We start from the raw sequence: 26,111 nt of genomic DNA on the forward strand, positions 1-26,111 counted from the left end.
TAAACTTCTACTGAGGAATAAAGAAGAGTTGCGTGTAGTTCCAAGATTAACAAGCCGATGTGGGGTCATGAAACTCCCAGTGAGCTTTCAACCCAAAAGAGCAGGGATTCATTTAAAGGTAAAGTGTGTAATTTTTTCAATGTTAAAATACTTCTATCCCAATGTAGAATGCAGTAAGGCTTCCTGAAGTCTACACACTTTGGTTCTTTTAAAACATTGATCTGTCTGCCGAAACGTCTAAACAAATGTCAGCATCTGGCTCAAACAGCGACACAAATTAATGATCTTTTCCTCCATATTGTGAAATACATCAGAGGGATACGGATTATCAAGAAATATAGGACGAGGACTGTTTGAATGGAAGCAGACCTGAACGCTAGCTTGCAGTCGATTGTAAGAAAGCCGCAGGGTTAAAGCAGACTAAATTATTTAAGTCTGGCACACATCAACAAAAAAAAGTAATTTCACCTCAAGATAAGAGTTAGGATATTCATTCTAAATTATAATGTAAAAAAACAAAACATGTACAGATTAATCTTTCCTAATAAGATAACATGCATTTAGAAAAATAGAGAACATTTAAAAAAAAATAGCTTTAAGAGAACTTTTGCTCCAACCCTTTTCCGACAGGACAAATTATGGTTCTTTAATATTTATGCTTATTCATTGCTGATTTGTGCAAAGGCCACCAATGATTCATTGCATTTTAACAAGCTTTATCCACTTAAACACACAAGAACTCAGTTTGGGTTTATGTTTAATAAGACAGTAAAGAAGAATACAATCAGCCTATCACCTCCCTCTGCCTCTTCCTCTCTTGATGATTCGGTGTTGAGATAAATAGCTCACCCTGGGGTGCAACACCTGATTGCAGCATCACACTCTATCATTCTGTACACTCACAATAACAGCGAAGGGAACAACTCATTATCTCACCTGCACTGATAAATCAAATCGGTTATCTAATGCTGAAAAAGTGTGCCTAACAACATTTCATGCTAATCAAAGGTCATCAGCAAAACATGCTCATCCACTGGCAAGACTTCAGACTAATGCTAGAATAAATCAAAATCAAAGACTATTTTTTTAAATATGAATACAAGGCCAGTCGTGTACAAATCTATATAAAAAACGGAATAAAATCCCTATCTTTGTAACACAACTGTCAACATGACAATCATTCACAACCTATTTACTTCTGTAATAGACCTAATTGAGACAGACAAGATTTTTTTAAATGGTAATTTATCTTTTGCGAGTTAACTGAATAAATTACAAGTTGATGTTCTCACCACTGTTTCTTCATTGGTGGTTACTGCCTATAATTAGGAAGGAAGAAATTAAACTTCAATATGGTACCAAAATCCAGTTGATCTATGTAGTGCAGTCTCTTCCTGTGGTGCTTTAGAGTTTACAAGGTTCTTTGGTTTACTCCATGTCGCATGCATTGCTGACACATCACACCATTAATCTCCAACTATTGATCCTACATTGGGGAGGAATTCTGGGGTCCAATTAGTATTGGCTGATTGTGCCTTTGCATATTCCTCATGATGGCAACCTTTTCAAACTATCCTATAATGATTTTAAGGGGGAGTGTGTTTTAAAGGGCGGTGGTCATTGAACAATTGACGCTGGCTATGTTGATGCTAGATTATTTTGGTGTAACACCAAACACCTGAACACCAAGGCCTGCTGGACATCACATACACACAAATCAAATGTCAATGTAAAACTTGACAGTGTTAGGACTGTCCTAATCAGGAAACCATGACCTCAACAGGTCAGAGATCGAGCGCATGTTCCACAGCCTTGGGTTGAATCATGCTCCAGCAAATCACTGCTGAATGTCAGTTCCTACATTCTCAAGGTTACTTGGTCTCTCGTGTTTCTGGACACTGAGATAGTAGGAAAATGCTTTGAGAATAATCAGGGCTCAACAAAGAGAATTTGTTCTGCTGTCACAGCAGTGCCAGTAGTTCAGATTTATACTTGCCCTGCCAATATTAGCACTGATTAAGCAAAAAAAAAAAAAAAAAGGAAGATAACAATAGCCCAATGCAGCTAGCTGGCCCAAAACTCTCTCACACTGTCTCTTATTGTTGAGCCCTTAAAATGTTTGCAATGGTCTCTGTAAGTGATCAGAGGAAAAAAGCCACTTGGTTGACATTGTTTCAATAGAATCTTCAAGTTCTAGAGAGTCTGCAGTAGTTTTTCAACATGTGTGAAAAAGTACATAGTAAACTCGCACAACATTTTCACCCTGAGCAAAAGGGATCTTGCAACCCAAACATCATATTATCTTTGTGAATTGAGACACGTTTGTACTTGCAAACACAAATGACATCTGAGCTGAACTGCAGTTCTGAGTGGGGGGGGGGCAGGGGGGAATTCAGTGGCAAAAACAAACAAAAAGCAATTGCTTTTTTTCCAAAAGCAATCATTCTAAAACTTGACTTGGCCATGTAATGTTTCCATCATGACCTGAGAGGCTATTACCCCCATACTGCTGACAGTGAAAAACCTCTGGGAAACTTCTGCTTTTGGCAAAATACAATAAAGCAAAAAAAAGTTTTGAAGTCACAGTAGGTGTACTCCTTTCTCCAAGTAAACAAAAATAAATAAGGGAGAGCTCATTATGACCATACTCAAGCAGGTTTCCAGAACCCTCACTGCACCTACCATTGGTCGGAAAAAACATAGTTCCGCCCCAAACTCAAACCAATGGTCAAGCCAATGTGACCATGTTGGGCTGGTCAGTGTACTTAAAGAAAGAGAAATACAGCACCACAGAGTCAGGCCCAGTCTCGACATATGAAGCTGGATAGGAGAAATTATTAAAACAAATGACACAAATCACATGTAAAACAATTTATAAGTCTATATAACCTCAAAACCAGATGCTTAAAAGTTTCTGTCAAAGGTCTACCTGAATATCATACCAAAACATCAAAGGTCATGTGTTGACCAGCATACATCTGAATGCAGCAAGATGTGGCACTGAATCACCTCCTTTCAATTCTACTCTCTTATTTTTGCTTTCTAATTCTAGCCAAGTATGGAATAATGGAGAAGCAGCAATAAGCACGAATGAATGCACAAATGTGATGCCTCCACTCCTCCCCACGCACTTATATAAAAATTCACAACTACTGATTTCAAGAGGCAAATATCATTCGACTCCAGGTGCGGAACTAACATTAATCTGTTGTTCTAGAGGTTCAGCTGTTTCAAAACAGATCAGATTGCAAAACAAGTCTGTTTTCGAGAATGACTACAGGTCATTCCCCATTCATAACTAAGTGGATAGGATACTGAGATAATGTAACACGTCACCATGCTGTTTTTGCAATCTTTTGTTTACTGACAGTGAATCTTTTGTTAATGTTAAATGGAACATATATGGCCATTCACTTGTGTGTGTCTCTCTCTCAATATACAAAATGTGCAAAAGCAGACAGGCAGTGTTTTGAAAGGAAAGGTTATAGGACTCCCTAGGAATCAAAATTATCTCTAAAGTTCTCAACAAGTAGACGTGTTTACAAAAATCTTGATACAGCAGCATAAAACATCAGATAAACAGCAGATAAATGTCTTTTTTTATGTTTTTTATGCTTCTCTCTGCAAAATGAGAAGCATAATCAATATGTTGAGGGAGACACTGCAAGTTGTGATGCATCATTCAAATCAGCTTGTGCATCATATTTTAGGTACTTCTAACTATTATAAATTGAATACTATAATTCGATCCCTCAGCAAGTCCTGAAATCTGGTTAAATGATCTTATTAGCTCCGATGATGAATTGCATCTTTACGCAATGTTAAGATGGATGGGTTGCCTAGATGCACACACAAACACACCTGTACGCTCATGACCCAGGCATTGAAATACAACTAGATATTGTTAAATTAAAAACATAACCCTGCTTATTCCAATAACAAGTGCAGTCCTGCAGTGCACAAGAAAAGCAGCATCTAAGAGACATACAAAGTGTTACCCTACATGCCCTAGATCTCTCTGCCCGTTCAATACAAAGACACAGAGGAGGAGGAGGTGGAGAATGCTTGCAAGCCATAGCAATTCTGCACCGATCCAAGGACACAGCATCATCCACAGCTTTCCGCAATATCCCCGTTTTGTTTGAGGGGGCTCATTCGGCCCCCGCTGGTTCCCCTCAAACCCAATTACATGCCACATTGCCAGGCAGCAGGGCACCAGATCAGAATCGCCAGCATGCTGAAGATGGCACTAATGTCATGCAAAATTTACTGTTACATGCAGATCTGCTGCGTTCAACAGCATTTTACTAGTCTAAAATTTAATTCACACCATATATCAACCATATACGGACTCATAGTGGCAGTTACATGTCTATGTTTTGCTGTTTGATGCAAGCGGCATACAGTAACCTCTTCTAATAAATAAGCCTAAAGCCTGAACAGACTCTATAAAAAAGCATGTAAATGCTTTTACAGAGTCTCAAGTATGCAAGGCTCATGCACAAACAACTCTGAGGTGAAAGCATCAAAGACACAATAGAAAACTGTGATTCATCAGTCCTGAGTCATGATGACAGTGGCCAAGCGGTCACATTCAACACCCGAGATAGATGTTTGTCATCTCAAATCCACAACCTCAAATACTTCTATCCACACAAGATTCTCCCAGATTCTCCAAGTCTCATGGACCCAGAATTGTTATTAGTAAAGGAAAATACCAGCAATCTAATCTCATATTTTTGTTAAGAGGTTAATACTATTACATTGTGCATGATACATAATCAAAATACGGCCATATTCCAATCTAAATCAGAATATGTTTGTGTATGTAAACACTGACAACTACTGCTTTAGAGAACACAACGATCTACCTTTGTAGATAGTCCAAAACCCATAGCATATACTTGCAGTGAGTGATGCTCCATTCAGAGTGTGGAAAACATAATCTTTTAACAGACAAACCACGTGCAAACATATTCCACTATCCTCTGAAACATGATCATTCAAACACGCTGCTTTTATCTGATTCATTATAAGCTCATGCTCGGTACTCTGCTTGTTTGCTATGGGCAAGTGAATCTGACTTATTCCCCTGACCATTCAGACCCGTCTCACTCGACATGCATGGCTGTGATGGATAAGATTTCATTAGGTGGGAAATAGTGAGATTCTGTCGCTGAATTCTAACGCAAAAAATGACCTGGGCTGTGTTTCCCAAATGCATTGCCACCACTCGTCTCTACGATCAACTTAGCTCACGATGCTTTTGGGAAACGCAGCCCAGGGCGTGAGGAAATAGTCAGTATCGGTCGCTAACATTGCACACCTTGCGTTCAGTAACAATGACCACCACAACAGCAACGCGCTGCATTTCAAACCCTACGGCTATGGAGACTTTTAAAGCGAAAGGGTAAGCCCATATGACAGACATAAAATTACAGCACTAGTAGGCTACAATCACACGATTTCATTGGTGTGTATTATGTAGGCGGTTTTCAAAATAGGAAATGAACTGTCACATAGCTACTGCATAGGCTACACATGGTTATCAGCCAAGCCAAGTGGAAGCGACAGTAATGTCATGACTGTAGGCAACATTTTTAACACGGAGTACTATGAACACCAAACATACTATCTATACTATAAATATTGGCGGTGTACTGGTAACAACAGATGTCCAAATGCATTCTACCAAAAATTAAGGAAGGAATAAAATAGCAAAGTAAACGTATACAACCTTTAAAATGTCGATTTATGCAAAGAAACCGACCGAACAAGTGCATTACTACGAAATTCCTGGCGGCGGGCGCGGTATTATATCTCAATCCAGTGATCACCAAGAAAAAGTTGATACAATGTAGCGCCGAACGTTCTAAACATTTCGCGCCAAACATCAACAGTTACAGTGTAACAAACAAACAAACCGAGAGACCATTACAATAAACAGAACGCGCCCCTGAAACAACGCTCGTGCAAAACTATTAAAGCGCTGCTTTTCATACCTCCTTCTTGGTCGGCTTGCAGGCAAGCGGGGATATTTTTCTTCCAACCCGGCATTTCGGTGGCGTCGTGTGCATTCAGGGAGTAAATCTCAGGCGCATTTCACTGACGGCACAGGCGTGCATTTCCCCGCGCCTCGTCCCTTCTATTCACTGGCAGCCGGTGTAATTGAACGCCGTGTCTTCCTCAGCCTCGTTGTGGAGCTCAGCTTGGGGGTGTGAGCAGACACACACACACACACACACGAACGAACGTGAAGGTGCCCACTACAACCCACTACAATAAAGACTTTTTTCATTTCCTACCTTCCCCAGCCCTAGAATTATCTCATTATTTAGTCACGTTAAAGCTTCACACTGCAGTTCTAGTACGCTACAAACGTAACCGCCAAACACACAATACATGTCTGTTAATTTGTAGCCTAATTGAAGTGTGTACGGTGTTGCTGATTGTTCTATTCCAGTGTTTCTGTAAATAGGGTGTATTGTTGTTGTGGGAGTGAGGCAGTGTCAGAAAATAACTTTTGTTTTGTTTTAGAAGCAAAAATTTTCCCCTTCAGATTATTTTATAGTCATGTGGGTTTATTCATTTTCTAAACAAAAACACACAATACGGTCATTTAGGTCAAATACTTTTTCCATCTGGGCCATTTAGGCTGGTAATTATCAAATCAAATCACCTGCAAATGGATCAATGGCATTACATTTTTAGTTTATAATTCAAAAATACTTTAAAATCCATTCATTAAAAAAAGCCTTGTGATGAACTTTTTTTTTTTTCTGAATTAAGTCATTTTGATAAAAGAAAAACTATCATTGGAAATTATTTTCTGGTTTTGTAAAAGCAATTTTGTTTAATATTTTACTATGGAAAAACATTGATTTTGTTTTATTAGTTATTATTATTAATAATATTTCATTAGCATTATTAACTTTTGTCTGCAAATATCACTTGTTTTGACAGGTTGATTAATGAATATAATTGTGATATATGCCAATGTATATTTTACCTAGGAAAAGTAAATATTTGGTTTTAATATTTGTGTAAACTTACATGTAAAAGGTTCAAGGAAAGTATTTTAGTACAGTTTTACTTGATGGTTACACCGCTTGACATTGCAGTCATTGACAGTCAATAAATCAAAATGTTTGTAGAAAATGCACAAAAGTTATGCTTTTAAAAGTTAGTGGATTCTAGTATCCCTCTGTAACTGTAAATGGTTCTAATTGGCTGTTAATTACAAAGCATTGTGGGTATATGTTCTCACCCACTTGCAGAAATGTGGTACCTTTAATTGAGTGCTTTTTGATGTGTGTGTTTAGCTTAACATTGCTTTAGTGTAGTTCATTCTAAACCTTCTGCCAGACAGGTGAATATACCATCACCAATTAAGCATATCAGATATTCAGTAATGAACATACATGATTCGTTATAGTGAATTTTTTTTTTATAGTGATTTTTTTTCTGACCTCTGTGTTAAGTAACAAAACTAGGAATGAGATTCATTCATATCTCAGTGTTTCCAGCATTGATTTGTGATTTATTTATGATAGCTGCATTCATTTTCTACCTAATTGATGTCCATTTGGTGCAAGCATCAGCCCACCTACATTAAATGTGCAGCCAGCAGTTTACTGTTTCAACCTTTAACTTGGTGAGTGGGTTTCAAGAGCCTAATGTGCTGAACTCAAGCTTTAATTAACCGTTTATTTCAGTAAGCTGGTAATTTAATTATATCTGCTTATGTAACATTTTCAGCCTCATGTAGTTTTCCGTAAATGTGACTGGATAAGAGGGCAAATATGCACAGTAAACAGACAAATAAATACTTCAGATTGATGATTAAAAAGCCATACTGTATAAATACGAGTAAATTATCACATCTGATCCCAAACACATATGCTGTTATTTTTTTGAGTTCTACAGCACTGGAGAAGCAAACAGAGGAGGTGGAAAAAAAAACAATACAGGATAAAATGTTTAATTTGACAGAAAAACAGTTATAAAATATGAAAAACAATTTCTGGGATATTGTGATTTTTTCAGTTCTCTTTAGGGAGCACTCCTTATAGTTAACCCTAATGCCCTAAACAGCTGGTTGTTGTCTAAGTTGGTGGTCTCCAATACCTCCAGAATAAAGCAATATGGCACTCCATGTTTCCGCCAGCATGTACACATTCAACTAACACATAGCCACTGGGGAAAAAAATAACATCTAAATGTAGGTTAGGTGACGCTGCTTCTTAGTGGGCATTGTGACACATCATCATTGGCCTACTTTCCTCAGCCTATGCTGTTTTTTTTTCTTCCTTATGTGTTCCCTCCCCCTCTCGCTCCCTGTCCATCCATCCACTGGGGTACCCTGGCGGCTTCGCGCGCGCTGGAGCGTACACTACGGGGCAAGGCCAGTCTGTAATGAGTCGGGTTGGGCAGAGCTCATCCTCATTCTGAGGCCTTTTTTCCGTTCTTCCATTTTGCCATCCATCCATCCATTCGTCCCTCGAGCTGCATACCGAGTAGCACATCACCCTCTGAGATGATACAGCAGACAGGAAGTGGAGTGGGGAAGGGGGGGAAGCTTAAATGCAATGTCTAATGGTTTTCACTGGTGGATGTAGAGGTGAAGATGTTGAGAGGCAAGACAAAAGTTTGGATGTTATGATATTACATTTTGGAGGGATTCTACTTGGTGCAGGTGCAGGCCCAGCTGGATGTTCCTTATTGTTCCAAACAGTTGATGGGCCCCATTGACTTCCAAAATACTACTAGGAAGTCATTGGGGCCCATCAACTGTTAGGTCACCCGTTCAGCAGAAGACATAAATATAGACAGGTTTGGAACAAATGATGACAGAATTTTAATTTTTTGGGTGAACTATCCCTATTGTTCAGCACCTATTTTCACTTTATATTTTCCAGTAAAGCATTTGAACAAAAACATAAGCTTTTTAGCCTACACTAAAGGTTATTGCTTGAACAAATGAGTTCCATGTGCAGCTAGCATGTCATAAACTGATGCTCTAGTGTTCAGATTAATTAGTCACTGTAAATCTGTTCTGTTAATAGTCACTGTAAAATGTTCTGCATAACACTAAATGTCGCTTTTTCAAGTCTTCATATGGTGGCTATATATAATGGCTGAGACGTAGCAGTTATTTTACCCATCTTATCTCTCATTACAAACCAGATTTCTTATTGTTTAGGAAAAAATCCCCAAATTATTATTTAAGCAATAATATAACAAGATACAGTTTATGTAATGAATCTTAGAAGTATTTGCCATTTTATATTAGAACAATAATAATGAGAAAGTCATGGCTGCAAAAGGAATAGCTGTACCCTTGAGAAATCGCTTCATAATTAAACATTGTTTCTCATTCTTCAGAACTGCAGTGCTGATGACACTTCTTGAATAACGATTTCCAAAAAGTTGCAAACATTTCACGGTTTTTCCATCATGGTCCAAACAACCCAACATTCACCTTCCAGGCAATTGAGCTTGTCATCTACCTTGTCCATAATACACTTACACTTAACTGCAGAGGAAGACAGCAACACAATTATTGTCGCATTTTGATGGATATTCGTGTGAACAAGTTTATAAAAGACTTTGATGTGATAAATCACTGAGCGATGTTGCAGAATTTCTATTTCAGCTGTGACAAAGGACAGAAAAAAGGAGTTGATGCATCTGCAAGTAAGCATTTAAAATAAGCTTTTACCATTCAACATGTCCACTGTGGTTCTATAATTGAACAAGTTTACCAATGATTAAAAAGCTCTCTAATTATCACACAGTTGTTATGAAAAAACAATCAGCAGGCATTAATCTTGATATCTTGTCTAAATGATATCTTCTGGCATGCTTGTTTACCGCAGTGATGGAATGCCTAATTTGAAGATGTAATCAAAAGACATGAGGGTAGCCATTACTGCTCTTAACTGTCAGAGCTAATAGCACCCAACTGTGATTCATGAGATGACCTCTCAGGCAGTACAGTTATTCCAAACTCTAAATACACACCCAACATGTCTTGAGCAGAATTCCCATTCAGTTTCAGCAGTGCTGGAGAAGGCCAGTGAAGCTATCTGTACTGTATGTTTGTAGAGTTGAGCAGATGAAGAGAGGGAGTATAAATAAAGGATACAGGAGAGATGGATGAGGAGGTACCCAAGGGTCTGTCAAGGCAGCTAAAAATCGCAAATTCGCGTGCAGTTCTTAGAGAAGACAACAACTCCCACTGCTGCTGAGAAAGGCCAGGCTTCGCACACCACGTCGCCTGTGCACAGTGTGATTCACGGCCCTGTGGCAGCGCTTCAAGTCTCACAGGGCAATCAAAGGCAATATGATTTCTGCTTCAATCAGAGTGCTTTAATGCCCATTACACTGCTTGTATGCACGGCCAAATAGAAATCCAGCGGCAGTGTACTTCCTCTTAGCAGCCAATAACCTGCTGTGGGACAGATATTGAAAAGCCAAGATGAAAAAAATCAAGAGAAAGTGAAAACAACAAAAGGGATGTTTGCACAATTACTCAGGGAGAAAAGAAGGACATACTATTTAAAAGAATGTCACGGTCACCATGACTAGACAAGGCTATTTTCTTATTGTGACGGTACTTGGGGAGTGTTTCATTGACAGTGTTGCAGCTCCTTGAAGACATCCCTGCCTTGTGCGGCACTTCTGTCTTAGTTGGAACAAAAGCAAAGACGCTCAAGGACGTTCTCTGCCCTAACAAACAGATTCATTCATGTGCTTTCTGAAGCTCTTTCCATCAAGCTTTATTTAATGTGGGTTTTATAGCATGGACCCTTTCAAAAATCACTGAAAATCTATAAAGCTTCTAAGCAGTAGTTAATAATTGCATGACAATATTTTAGAAAGGCATTGAATAGATCAGATTTAGTAATGAAAGTAGTTCTGTCAATAGGTACATGTTCACAGGGACATCGGTAGTACTATTTTCACTCTTGTGTGGCACTGCTGGAGTGCAGAGAACAGTCCCGATAAGACCCAGCTCTCTAGACTCTAGACCCATTCCTCAGAGACGGCCGGCAAAAAAATGTGTCTTTATTTGGCTTCTCCGTCTAAGGCTTGTCAAGTATCCTCCTGTTCAATGAAACAAAATGACAACTAGCAGCAACTGTGAAACTTGGAGGCACAGCAGGGTTTTGTGCTGTGTTCTGCTGTAAGGTCTAGCAAAATCCACTGCAGAGTCAGCCACTGATACAAATGCATCATGACATCTCATGACATCATTGTGTGCTTTTGTACCTTGCAACCTTTAAAAGTTTTAAATGTGCTGTATGTGATGACTCAAAGCAATTTCCCAAAGGCCTTAAATCCATTAATGAATGTTCCATTATGAATCATGTTTGTTAGGATGAAATCACCTGAAAATAAAGTTCTGTCATCATTTACTCACCCTTGTTTCATTCCAAGACTGTATGACTTAAAGGAGCTGTAGGTAAGAAATGTATTTCAATTAATCATAAAATGGCCCTGATATGTCACTAGACATTAAGAAATCATGTTCATTTCAAATACTTATATCACTGACAACAGTAGTCCGGCCAGGATATTGCCATTTAAAAGTGAAGTTGCAGCCCTCAACTGATGTTGATGTTGTCATGTTGTGTTTTGGCCTGATGCCCCACCCTCCACCTATCTACCAATCACGAAGTCAGTAGTGTTTCGGCATCCGGGTTGCCAGCTCTGCTCTAGTTACCACAGCTATAGCAGCCTACGTTCCTGCTGGATCCTGCAGCCTATCTGGCAACCTCGAGTCAGGGGGGAGGAGGAGGGGATACACCGCTCTACAGTAATTTGAAAGTGATTGCAGTACCAGTTTTGGCCACAATCTTACATACGGCTCCTTTAACTTATTTTGTGAAGCAAGACTCATGCATGAGTCTTATGATAGCTTTTTGTGAAGAAGAGACCAAAATCACAGAGTCATTGAGTTGAGCATAAGAAGTGGATCAGTTAAACAAATCTGTGAACAAATCAGTCTGACCAATTTTGCAAAAATCTAATTTAAAAGAACAATTCATAATACCCCGGTGAGGAGGACTAGACTGTCTGTCAAGATATTCAGTTAATAAGGACTTAAATTTAGGTCTGTTTGTCACACAAACCTATTGTATGACTTAATATACTGCATAAGACTTTATTGATAGTTTTGTCATTTTGGAGCTTGAAAGCCCTGGTCCACATACACTTTCATTATTTTTTTTAAAACAGTGACCAAGATGTTCAATAACTCACCATAAGTAATCATAAGGTCAGATACAGGGCTACTCGCAATGTTTGCTTCTGTGCTGAAATTGGCAATGAAGTAAAGAGCACAAAGGCCCCAAGCATTTGAATTGCTAAACTAGGAGATCAATAAATGTACCAGTACAACCTCTGAAAGAGAGGAAACAAAGACCTGATGTTACACAAGAACAGTGCAGCATTTTGTTAACTGAATGAGCAATTGTTGATGAAAAAAGTAATTGTTAAGAAAGAAGAAAAACATTATGCACTTAGACTGTCTTAGTAACTGACTGTCATGCCAGGGAAGGTCTTTCATTCATGGATTATTCCATTCACTTTTGCACACTCGCCCAACGAACAACCTTAGATGACCAAACCCTGAAGTCGCTATTTTGGATTGGGGCTATTACCACTCTAGAGAGCTTCCAGACATGACGGAGGGAACATGGAGGGAGGCCATCCTATGCTGTCTGGGGAGTTCCTACCCCAATTCCACACCAGCGTCCATGTCATCGAACCCAGAGCACAGCCAACCATCACCCCAAGGCACGGAGATGACGCCAGATGGAGGAGTCTGTGAAGATGACTATCTGTGATCTATCTTGATCTCTGTATATAAGTTCCTGTGTTTTCAGTTCTCATTTGTCCGGTCTTGTCTATGTTATGGTTGTTTGCTTGCCTGCCTTTGTTTGGATTTAACAGACTGGCATGGATCTTTGTCTTCTTCGTCATGCGTGTTAGTACAGCCAGTTCGTGACACTGACCTCAAAAAATATTTTTTGCCAATTAAAAAAAAGCCTAGTTCAGCAAATAAAGTCTTATCAAGCAAGTACACATTTCTTGTTCAATTATCAATGCAGTTATGATCTCACTCTCTAATATATTATTTTAGATTACTCTTTATATTAAGAACACTGAAAAAACTTATCTTTTGATCTTTGTAGCTTCAGATCTTTATAGGTACCTTACTTATTATGTACCTTATTAGCACTCATTTTAGAAATCACTGCACGCAAAATCCCACAGTTCTCTCTGATATTCTTTACAGATGAATCATTTGTGGATCCTTTACATACTCTGTGAGACTTTGTGTGAGTATGTGCTTGTTTTAGCAAACAAGGGATGCAGAAAGAGCACGTTTTAATAAGACACGGTTGTTACGCAAGCACTACAAACATCAATTCTCAGAAGACCACATGAATACGAAATGCATGTTTGTGTGCCTGTGACAAACAGATCCTTCTTTATATTTTAATAATAAGTTTGTTCTTTGAAATAAGTCAAATTAAAAACAACAGTACAGTTGTATATTGCTTTGATTCTTATATTTGTTATTATGATTTTGTCTGCATTTTTGAGCTTGTTCATCTAAGTCTTTCTGCCTCACATGCAGAATACATTTCCACTGCATTTACTTTGAACTTAAACACATATTTCCAACTCAAATAGTTGTTAGCCAACAGAGATATTGCTATCAGTTTTGGAAACACTGAAGACTAAAATATGATCACACATGGCCTGTGGTCCTTAAATTTCAATCCCAATTAAATCATTAGCTTTGGAAAATAGCTTTCTCCGAGGTAATTCCATCAACATTGAGGCTTCATTGGTTGTTTGGTTAATCAAATGTGAGTTAGATTAAGTTCTTTAATTAGCTAAATGTGTTGAGAACAAGAGTGGGTTGGCCAAGAGTGAATCTAATTAGGCAAGGCCAAAATCCACTGGAAAGGACATGACAACATCAAGTGATGAATTACAGAGAACATGATTTTCTGCCACCTCTGTTTATTGCGTGCCACTAAATTTGTGGAGGTATCTTAAATCAGGAAACATGAATTATTAAAGAAGATGTTTTGTTCGTTTCTCCATTATGCTTGGTGTTCTCTATTTCCTAGCCACAGGCTTTTCTTACCAGTTAATTTGTAATAGGGTATTTTACACACTAAAGTATTACTTTTACAGTATTCCCTTAATATAAAGCTATTTTGAAAAATGTGTATTGGGTAAAAGTGCTACAAAAAATACACTAAATGTAACTTGACACATTAGAGCTGCATTGCAGCGTTTTGGTGAAACAGACAATTTCTTAACAAATATCAAAACAGATATTGCCTTTAAATGATAAAGCAATATCATATGAGCAAGAGGACGTATTTCAACACGACTGTGATTCTTCCGAGAGTGATATTCTATGGATCTGCCATTGATAGTTCAATAGGTTTAACCAAGCTTGGAACATTCAATTTTAGACACGACATATTGGCTTCCAACTAAAATAATCCCACGCAAAGACCAGAATGAATTGCTTGAATAAATGATTCAATGTCTCACTTTTAAAAACTGTCACTTGTTGCCACCTACTGGCATAACAGTGTAACTTGCAGAAAGAGTCACTGATAAACGCAACAAGTAAGCCAAAGTCCCTTTAAGGCTAGTCTTTTCACTCTGCGGCCATCTTTGAAACGCCTCTCGGGGAGCTATTTCATGTAAGTACAGCTCTCTGTACTCATCTCTTTGATTTGGGAAACATTAAATTATCCAAAGATCTGCACCAAGCTTACGAATTTAAATTTCATATTTGAAATCACCAATGAAATCTGGCAAAAATGGTCTCAGGCAGAAAAATTTCAGACTGGAGCAACCAATGCGCATGTGCAGTCATAAGCGTACATCTCAGATGTTTTTTTAAGCAGCCGGAGCTTCTAAAGGCAACGGCACTAACGCAATGACTTTACTAATTGACGATTGGCTCTTTTATTTACAAGGCGGAACTATTTACGCCATTTTGCACATCGCACTTTCTTGCATTCATAATAGTTAGCAAAAAGTGATAGGCGAAAAAAGATAAGCAAAAAGATACAAAAAGTCCTAGTGCCTTTGGACTGTTATACCCACACTCTAGGAATACTGTTTGACAAATCAGATTCGAGAACCAGAAACAACTGTTGCATGATTGTTTTAACATAACAAATTCAGGAAGGCCAAAAAATCTCTGCCATTATTATTTTTAGCCTCATTTTTTATAGCATCAGAGGAATGAAAGTAAGTATTGGGGAGAGAAAGAGGAATAGCATACAGTGAATAGGGAATAGTAACTGTTTCTCGCACACAAACACCACAGCTGGAGATTTTGAATGTGGGGAACCAAATGTAATTATTTAAGAATGAACCCTTAAAACCCCCAAATATTGGGAAGGACATATCTGACTCCATTTCTATGGTGGTTTTACTCTAGTCAAGTAACTGATACATCATATGGTAAACTTAGGTATCTAACCTCTTTTCGTGGCCTTTACTTGTTGGAATCTGTTAATCAGTGACATGTATATGTTCTCCATCAACCTGAGGTCTCTGAGCATGTGGTGAGGTCAAAGAGGTTGCGCTGGAAGGTGCTTTATACCCTGCGTTACATTCCCTTTGGGAGCCTTTGGGCTATTCCGCTGTGATCTGTGTTTATGGCATTGATTAATCAGAGAGCATGCCAGCAATGAGGCCACACACTCACACACCTATACACTTGCACTCGCTCCTTTCGGGCAACCTCCCTTGAGGGCTCTGAGTTTCTCACTGTGAATCAGGAGGCAGAGAGACAGAAGCCCTATAGAGAGCACAGGTGAAAAAGAGCTAGATCGGACATTGTGATAGACAGACTCAAGGAGGATGATGGGGGGAGTGCAGAGACGCTGTGTCTAAGAACACATGACCTTGTATACATGCCCTTAGCATTTCATTTAGCTGCTGTTGACCAATCAGAAATTGAGATGCTTTACAAGTACGTGGTGATGGGTCAAACACTGAGCTAACGCCATGCCAACGTTTGTACTGGCCTTGTACATGCTGTCGGAATGTGCATTTTAGGTTAGTGCCGTATATCAGTCTGATTAAAGCTGCTGAAACATTGACACCAATCATGGTAGTAATTCCGATGTGGATATAAAATACTTTGACTAAGCAGCTGTAGGAAGCAACATGGTGTCCATATTAAAAAGCAGAGTTTGAGGCTGGGTGTAATTTTACTTGAAACTGTGGAGGAAATTGTGAAGACAAATACATCTGATGAGTCCATATAGCACAGCGTGAATCGTCTCTCTCTCCTGCTGTCTCTCTTTATGTCTATCTGTCTGAAGCCATCCTCAGTAAACAGTCTGACACAAGTGAAGTGGGCAATATTTTGGATGTTATACGTTATCTCTTTATCCCAGTTTAAAGGAAAATAATGAAAAAAACAACAACTTAAATTTCAGTTTCTTCCTCAGTGTGGAATTACACCCTTTGCATTTAATAAAATATAGTAAGGGATGATGAAACGAGCATTGTTGCTATTTCCCACAGTTTGAAATAGTGAAGATGAAATAGAAGATAATGTATGTATAGGAGCCTGTAGCAATGAAGTGCTCTCCAGAGACTCCTTGAGCAAATTACATCTTTGCTATTGCCATGTATTCACGACTGACATCCAATTTGGCCCATGAATTCCAGAGTTTTTTATTTTGAGTGTTGGACCAGGAAAATAAATGTAATTTTAATGTTAAGTGCAACAAGGGGTGGCCCTTGCTTAAGGTATAACACAATTACTTCAATTCAATAAGTCATTAATGGTCCATACATAGATTGCAGCAGTTTCAAAACAAGAGGTCATTTACGATTTTCAGATTGTGTGTAAAGCAGAAAATTGGGGCGAAAGTTTGAGAAAGCAAAAGGGGAGAGAGTATATGCTGTAGGACAATATACTGGCTGACTTTTTAATACTGAAAATCAGAGGAAAGGACAATTACAACTTGATAATCGATTACAGCTCCCCTGGGTTCATTGTAAACAGAAGGTGCATCATTAAACTCCATTTATCCCTATTCGACCTTGTTGCCATTCAGCTCCATAGGGTCATTGCTGTCTGTGTAATTAAATGATTTTTGAGCTTCAAATTGGAATTAACCCAATTTTAAGGGCATATTTTATCTAAGCTTCATTTTTATTCAAAACCACACGCAATCAAAATTGGAGTTTTTGTGGTTAGCTTTGATGATATGTATTTGAAAATGTATAACTAGCAAATACATACATTTCTATCATGACAACTCTGAATATTTTAGCATGGTAATGGATATGACAGTGTTAATGTATTTGGTCTTGGCAGAATATATCTACTACACTGCTGCTGAATTGCTGCTGCTGTTGATTATTGCTGTAGTTGTAGATTATTGCTGCTGCTGCTGCTGCTGCAGAGCAAGTACAGGAACTTGCTACTGTTAATGCATACGCCGATACGCTGCTGTTAGTATGTCAGACATACTGCTGTTGCACAAAAGGCCAATATCAATTACCCATAGCAGATCTATACAGGTGGAGCTGGGGAAGGTGGAGGGTTTTAGACAAACTCTGAAAGTGGTGCAAGCTGCTTTAGTGAATGGTAACCAGCCATTTAAATGTTGAGCAGCAAGCTCATTGACTGCAGATGCGAAATGAACCAATCAGCTTGCGCAGAGTAGTTAACACTGTAATATCATGTATATGATATATGTATATGTATTTCATGTATGTATATCATGTATATGATATATAATATGATGTATATCATCAGCTGTGTTAAGGACCCATCAGCCTGCACCATCTATAATTTTTTTCTGAGAATTCAGGTGAAAATGACTGCTGACTCCACTAGTCTCATAATATCAATATACACTGTAAAAAAAAATCCTAATTTTACAGAGAATAACTCTAAATTTTTGTATTTTTTTAGAGTATTTTTCTGTTATTTTAAATTATATTCAAAACTCTGTAAAATTACAAACAATATCTGTAAATTAATTAATTGACTGTTAATTTAAGGATTCTACCCTTAATTACAAATTACAGTGATTCTTATTTTTTTCACAGGACAATTACTGTATTATTTATACAGTATTTTTCTGTTTTTTTAAATTATATTCAAAACTCTGTAAAATTACAAACAATATCTGTAAATTAATTAATTGACTGTTAATTTAAGGATTATATCATTAATTACAAATTACAGTGATTCTTATTTTTTTCACAGGACAATTACTGTATTATTTATACAGTATTTTTCAGTTTTTTTTTTATTATATTCAAAACTCTGTAAAATTACAAACAATATCTGTAAATTAATTAATTGACTGTTAATTTAAGGATTATATCATTAATTACAAATTACAGTGATTCTTATTTTTTTCACAGGACAATTACTGTATTATTTATACAGTATTTTTCTGTTTTTTTTAAATTATATTCAAAACTCTGTAAAATTACAAACAATGTCTGTAAATTAATTAATTGACTGTTAATTTAAGGATTATATCATTAATTACAAATTACAGTGATTCTTATTTTTTTCACAGGACAATTACTGTATTACTTATACAGTGTTTTTCTGGGTTTTTTTTAAATTACATACAAAGTTGTGTAAAATTACAATCAAATTGTGTAATTAAATTTGTAGCTCATTATATTAAAGGTTTATATCCATACTAACAATTTAACATATTTCCTTGTGTTGTCATTTTAAAGTAAATGTTATTAGTTTTAGATTTAAGTGTATTTTTACATTTAAACTCTGTAATTCTGGATACAAGCAAACTGCACAATTCATGTTAAATTGACCTTGCTGGTCAGACAGCAGGCCAACAGGGTTCATGGTGGAACATATAGTGCGTTTAGGTCCTCCTGGGAAGTTTGTATTCATGAGGTTTTACTATTTATTTTTTTATGTTTTAAATTAATTTATGAAGCCACTGTATCATTACATATTATATTGTTATATTATAATGCTCATATTTTGTGCAGGCATTAGCTTACTTCATTGTAAATAGAAAAGCCTGACAATGTCACTGCTACAGTATAGGTATTGTGGTATTCCTCAATGTTTCTCACTGACACACCATCTTGAGACAAAACAATGGCACTGACATATTTTAAGATAAGTCAGTGCAAGTTGCTTTCAGGTAAAACAGCTGAAATGTGCATTTTAGTCTGGGACTACAGGCTTAAGCCTTGCTTGTGAAACCCGGGGTATATGTTGCAACTTGTATAGAATTATGCCAATGTTAGCAAAGTGTTGTGTTGGACAGAGGATTAACCCTAAACCAACAGGTTGTGTACGGTAACAGTGCCACACAGGGTGAAAAGCAAGACATTATTAGGCATAAGAGTGTTTCTAAAGGAAAGGTCAATCATTTGTTAAAGTGCAAAAGGGTCATTATGGGTCACATGGTAATAATGTCACCCAGAGTATACCAATCCATTAGTTTTTCATGTAGGTATACAGAATTTTATATGAATACATAGGCAGTGTTTGCTCTGTTTAATAATCTGTTTGCTCTGTTAAATTGTTTAGCAGAGCAGTGGTAAATATATGTTGTTATATAAGTTATTTTAAGTTTAATTTTTAATCATACACTGCAATGAAAACGCCATTTAACCAATTGAATAAATATAACAGCCAGCCTACAAATACAGCTAAATAAATAGCACGTGTATATTTTTTCATATTCTTTCTTTTAAAACATGTCATCTTTTCCTGTAATTGCAATGTTACCACACTATTGGCTGTCTCTCCGAGTTATTTTGAGCATGATTGGTTATTCAGACTGTCATCCAGGAATCTGGCCAATGACAACTATGCGCGCCTTTTACAGGTCAAGTTTGAATATGTCTGTTGGAGTGAGTGTGTGTGTGTATATGTGCTGCTGCTCGGGATCTTCAGTTCTAGCATACGTCGATTCTGTGGCAAATATTGTTTAAAACATGGATTATTTTACATCGGACTGCTACATTTCTATTTTGAGCGAGCTGCGGGATGTAAATGAAGAACAAACAAGGAATATGGACAACGCATTTTAACAACGTGTAACGGACATATTGCAATCTGCGGAAGGTAATAACTTTATATTTTATAAAAACAATTCTGCTACATCAAAATATAGTGTGTTAAATTGAGAATCTAAACGCGATTAGAGCTATATCGATATACTTACATGTTTCAGTGTATTAGGCTAATGTTATGTGTTGCTAGCATGTGTAAATATTGTCAGCTAACGTGTACGTTAGTAAAAAAAAAAAAAAAAAAAAAACTCCGCATAGTTTTTGACTGCAATGACTGAGAACATTGTCTCTTTAGACGGAGAGGGACTCCAACCACACTCTTTGACTCTAGAAGAATATGCAAACTAGGCTTTTGAATTGTTGATCGCGGGATATAACGTTAGGCCTAACGTTACCGATCAGTCATCATAATATGTTTTGAAGTTGGTGAGTACAATTTTGCACGCTTTCGCAAATGTCTCTGTAAGTAAAATGCTAATATACAAATAGCTAATATATTGCTGTGTATGTGTGTGTTTCCCTCATGATCCAGGAATTTTGGGAATAAATATGATCCAGCCACATGATCTTCAGAGTGAGTATTGTTATATTAAAATACACGTGAAATAGAGGCAGAACATGTAAACTCTGCTCAAAGGCACACTGGTTCAAACCCTCCAGACAATATTTAATCTATCTTCTTGAGTTCACAGGCCTAGCTGACCCAAAAATGTATGTCCTTTTAAAATGAAAGTATTTTCAAACCTGTAGCCTATGACTTAGCCTATGTGAAACACAAGAATGTTGGGAATAAAACAACATTGGAACCCATTGTATGGGAAAACAAAACAATGAAGGCATTTCTCAAGATATCTTAATTAAGGTTCTACAAAAGAGATTCATACAGTTTTGGAACAACATGGAGTAAATAAAGAGAGAACTCTATTTTTTGGATGAGCTGTTCTTTTAATGACATGTTCCCAGGGTCCTTTGCTAAATTAACCTTGGTTTTTATCATAGTAAAAGTTTAGAAACCATGTTTTTATGGTGGATTGATTACAATACTTTATTACCATTTGGTTAGTTTAGCAAAACTCTGGTTAATGTTAGTAAGGGTACTCCAGATTTATATAACACTTAAGGAACACATAAAAAAATGGTCCTATGTCACCCTGATGATTTTTTTTTTTTTTATATTTTTTAGATCAAGCATTGGAACAATGTTTACGGAGCAGACTAAGCACCAACAGAGAAACAAGCCCATCATTCAGTAGTAAGTATCCACTGCAGTATATAAAACAAAAAAAGTTATCTCTTTTTTTTCTCCCTTGTGCCATCCCAGATGTATATCTGACTTTCTTGCCACAGAGATTTTTTGAAAAATTATCCATTATTGTAAGCCAATATAATGCAAGTGCATGCTCCAGAAACTACATGCAGCCTACAAATAGCCTGCTGTGTTGTTCACACAGGAAGTTTTATGCACTTATCATATGAGCTTTACAATGCTCTTGGATTATTGTCAGGATGTGTGTTTGGACTTTTTTGACCTTTAGCATTTTGTTGTCTATTCACTTGCATTATTCGACACACGAACACAAGAGATGGATAATTTTTCTAAAAGTCTAGTTTATTTTTTCAAAAATATGTGTTCATCTGAAGAAAGAAAATCATATACCTTTCGGACAGCATAAGGGAGAGTAGCCTAAATGTGTTAGCAAAGGGTAATGCGATGGTAAATTAAAGGGATAGTTCACTTTGAAATTAAATTTTGGTATGTTTTAGCTTACCTCAAGGGCATCCAAGATGTAGGTGTCTTTTTTTCCGCAGTAGTTTCAATTTTGATATTTTTAGGTCAAACCGTTCTTGTCTGTCAGTCATTTAATGCAGGTCTGTGGTCACTGTCTCAAAGAGCATGCACAGAGTCCAAATTAAAACAATTCCTCATCGTCCAAATTAAACAATTCCCCATCGTAAGTACACATTGATGGCCTAAGACATGAAACGAGCGGTTTGTGTGAGAAAACGAACAGTATTTATAACATTTTTACGACATTAGATGTCGCCTTAAAGACATTCGTTCCAATGAACTGCCGTAGACAAGGCGACATCTAGTGTATATATATCTATGTACCAGTCTGCGCACGCGTCACACACCAGGATGCGCGCGCGTCCTCAGATCACTTGGACGTGGCTGTGTACAAGAGGTAAAAACGATATAAATACTGTTCGTTTTCTCACACAAACCGCTCGTTTCGTGTCTTATGCCATCAATGTGTACTTACGGTGGGGAATTGTTTAATTTGGACGATGGGGAATTGTTTTAATTTGGACTCTGTGCATGCTCTTTGAGACAGTGACCATAGACCTGCATTATATGACTGACAGACAAGAACGGTTTGACCTAAAAAATATCAAAATTGAAACTACTGCGGAAAAAAAGACACCTACATCTTGGATGCCCTTGAGGTAAGCTAAAACATACCAACATTTAATTTCAAAGTGAACTATCCCTTTAACTGAAGTAATTTTATCTTATAGTAATTTTATTTTATATTTATGGTAATGTGACCTAGGATGGCAAGTCCCAGTGATTCATTTTAAAACTAGATATTGTGGAAGAGTTCAATTTAACAGAATAATTTGAGTTGTTTGTTTGGGTTTGCTATAGTACACACATTTTCATCATACATTTCATATAAAGTTCCATAGGTAAAACTATTAATAGATACGTTAAATGTAACTACCTGCAGGGTTCAAAGAAAAGACGTCAAGAACACACAAACTTAGGTACTTTACACAACAACGATGTACTAAAAACAGAAAAGTTTTTCTTTGTACAGATGACAACGTTATTAAAACGATTCCCGTTCGCACAGATCGGCGAAAACGTCTAAATCGCTGTTTTATCCATGCCACAAAGTAACTGGTGATGTCACTCTGTAAAGAAAGACCACGCCTGTGCACATTCGCATTCACACACGCATGCCTATAGACTAAACACATAATATGCATATGCATGCCTTTACCGTTTTCACAGATTCACATTTCAGTAGTTTAGACCGAGACGATTTTAGGAAACTGAGTCGTGTAAACACGGCCCCTTACTAAGCATATATTAAAAACCCCAGGGCATAGGGATGCTCATGGAATTCATGGAATTTGCCCACTGTCATGCAGATTTTAGCTCAAACCCTAATTAAACTGACCTGAACCAGCTAATAAAGATCCTCAGGATAACCAGAAACAGTTTGGAGCTACACTCTGCAGGACATTGGCCCTCCAGGAGTTTGGCACACATGAACTGAAGGGATAGTTCACAGTCAGGTAAACAAGAAAATTCTCCCAAATAATTTACTCACCCTCATGTTGTTCCAAACCTTTATGCATTTTTTGGATGCCAACATTCTTCAAAAATATATAATTTTAATGCTTGACAAAAGAGAGACATTTCAGGTTTGAAAAGACATGATGGTGAGTAAATGATGACAGAATTTTCATTTTTGGGTGAACTATCTCAAGTACTTTAATAATCTCACACAATGAGAATATACCTTCTTTTTTTTTTAAACACATATCATATATTTAATTCCCTGAAGAATGGGAGAAAGACCCTCATTACCCATATCACAGCAGTCTGAAAACACCTCCATTTAATACAAATATTGTTGGTTTTATTTTGTAATACAAATTGGCATTTTTAGGCGTTTACCTTGCAATGAAAAAGAATGTCCATTGTTGTGAATCTACATGTTCCTTCTTTTGGTGATGCACATTTTTCAATCGGACATAAGTTTTAGATACCAGACAAATCAGAAGACAAACAGACAATTTAAATAAAAATGTATTAAGCTTGTTTAAAGGAAACAAAAATAATTTAAATCATTTTGAGAGAATCATAGTGTGTCCTTTTTTTCTTCTTCCCAGATGCACCAAGCTGATTACTGGCCGTTTGCTGGATTGCTGTTTATTTGCTGTATCTGTCACTTCTGGTACACTTTTGTTGTATGTTTTGATTTAACTTATTAATAAACTTGTATAGTAAGGATTCTGAATGTAAAGACCATATAATATTTAATATCAGAACTATGTGACCCCCAGGGGTCTGAATAATTCCATTTTATTTAGATTACAAGTTTACATTGTTTAAATACTAATAAATTATATGTAAACACAAGTGCTGCAAATTAAAGTTTGAGATGATTTTAGTCAGTTTTATACAGTTTTTTTACAGACTTATTTTGTCTTCTAAAATAAAACTGTTTTATTACATTCTTGAGCACGTCTTGACAATTTATTGAATGTGTTTGATCGTTATAATTTAGGAAAGGTCTGTTAAATAACAGTGTTTCTCAGTAGAACTTTTAGTGCCGTCACTTTATTAAAGGAGTTTGATTGTAATAATTTAGGAAATACCTGTAAAATAACAGTGTTTCTCAGTAGAACTTTTAGTGCCGTCACTTTATTAAAGGAGTTTGATTGTAATAATTTAGGAAATACCTGTAAAATAACAGTGTTTCTCAGTAGAACTTTTAGTGCCGTCACTTTATTAAAGGAGTTTGATTGTAATAATTTAGGAAATACCTGTAAAATAACAGTGTTTCTCAGTAGAACTTTTAGTGCCATAACTTTATTAAAGGAGTTTGATTGTAATAATTTAGGAAATACCTGTAAAATAACAGTGTTTCTCAGTAGAACTTTTAGTGCCATAACTTTATTAAAGGTGTTTGGTCATTATAATATTGGAAAAATCCATAAAATAAAAGTTTTACACTGTAAAAAAATAATCGTAAAATAACGGTAAAAAGTCTGGCAGCAAAGTTGCCAACCACTTACCGTAAAATTAAGGTAAAATATCTTAACTCAAACAAGGAAAAATCTGTAAAATAACAGTATTTTTTTCTAAAACTTTTAATGAAAAATTCTGTAAAATTATAGTTTTTGCACTTTATTGGAATTAAGATATTTTACTTTAATTTTACGGTAAGTGGTTGGCAACTTTGCTGCCAGACTTTTTACCGTTATTTTACGATTTTTTTTTTTACAGTGTAGTGAATATAATGGTGGCTGTGCTTAATCTAATGAGTTGTCTTGCCACCTATGGCTTGTTTCCACTGAGCGGTACGGTATGGTACAGTACAGTACGGTACGCAATTATTTCTGTTTCGATTGTCAGAACTTGTGGATGGTATCAAAATCCTTACCGTACCACTTTTTTGCGACTCTTCCGTTGGGGAGTAACGGTAGTGCGGTACCTAAAGGGTTGAGCTAGACTCACTGCAGAACTTTGATTGGTTGACAGAGAATTGTCACTTGCGCATGCTACAAGGGGGACCAACAACAATGACGTCGATCGCTACTTTCTGAAATACACCACGCCTATCAGGTTAGGGTACTGTTGGCAGTGGAAACGCAAGTCAGATCAGGGTTTAACGTCCCGAATCGTACTGTACTGTATTGAACCCCTTGGTGGAAACGAGCCACTGCCTAGGCATCTCTCTTCACAGACAGCATTGACAGAGTGGATAGTCCCAACTTCCAGTTTCAATAGAAAATACATCAACACAGAACTCTGTGCTTGTCAAAGGATTTTATGCGGTCTTTAGCATGCATGAAAAAGTCACATTTTCATCAACCTATTTGCTTTATGTAATCCATTTTATGCCACAATAGAAACTTACACAGGCTTGGAAATGAGGCCACAAAGGTCTTTTCTTCCCCTTGCCCCTTTTTTGCTTGGAGCATCTGAGCGTTAATGCCTACAGAAGGATGCATGCCATTATGGGACAGCTACGGGCATGCTTTTCTGCTTCCATCACACATCAATGCCTCCATGAGGTAACATAATTGGAACATCATTTTCTGAAAAAGCCTGGGTTAATCTTAGCATTAGGATTTTGTTTTTCAGTGGAAGTAGATGTTTCTCCGCAATGACAAGAGGTCTCTCTCTATCATTTCAGTTCAATGTCTTTCCAAAACACACATACGCATGCTCATACTCCCACTCTCATGACACCTACTGGAGCCTTGTCCCA

The 26,111-nt window shown here is 37.0% G+C and overlaps 1 protein-coding gene and 1 long non-coding RNA gene across 10 annotated transcripts in view; one reads left to right on the top strand and one right to left on the bottom strand.

Annotated features, from left to right (window-relative positions):
* The window catches only part of grip1 (glutamate receptor interacting protein 1), a 238,433-nt gene extending 232,245 nt beyond the window's left edge, over positions 1-6,188 (bottom strand). For 5 of the 8 annotated variants that reach the window (XM_084407847.1, XM_084407844.1, XM_084407846.1 and 2 more), the window contains exon 1: positions 6,003-6,176. In XM_084407847.1, the coding sequence (XP_084263973.1) occupies positions 6,003-6,057 (55 nt within the window). In that variant the 5' untranslated portion in view covers positions 6,058-6,176. Of the gene's footprint in view, positions 1-6,002 lie in introns of all 8 variants that reach the window. The other 3 variants (XM_084407838.1, XM_084407854.1, XM_084407843.1) reach the window with 2 other exon arrangements.
* Positions 6,189-19,624: 13,436 nt separating this feature from the next.
* LOC311290011 lies at positions 19,625-24,291 on the top strand. 2 transcript variants are annotated; one of them, XR_014627284.1, is made up of 5 exons: positions 19,625-20,149; positions 20,393-20,523; positions 20,630-20,671; positions 21,281-21,349; positions 24,004-24,291. It is a non-coding gene; the product is annotated as an uncharacterized lncRNA (long non-coding RNA). The 2 variants fall into 2 exon arrangements; XR_014627283.1 differs by having other exon boundaries at positions 19,625-20,523.
* The last annotated feature ends 1,820 nt before the right edge of the window (positions 24,292-26,111 follow it).

Source organism: Rutilus rutilus (assembly GCF_951802725.1).
Source record: "Rutilus rutilus genome assembly, chromosome: 4".
Lineage (NCBI taxonomy): Eukaryota > Metazoa > Chordata > Actinopteri > Cypriniformes > Leuciscidae > Rutilus > Rutilus rutilus.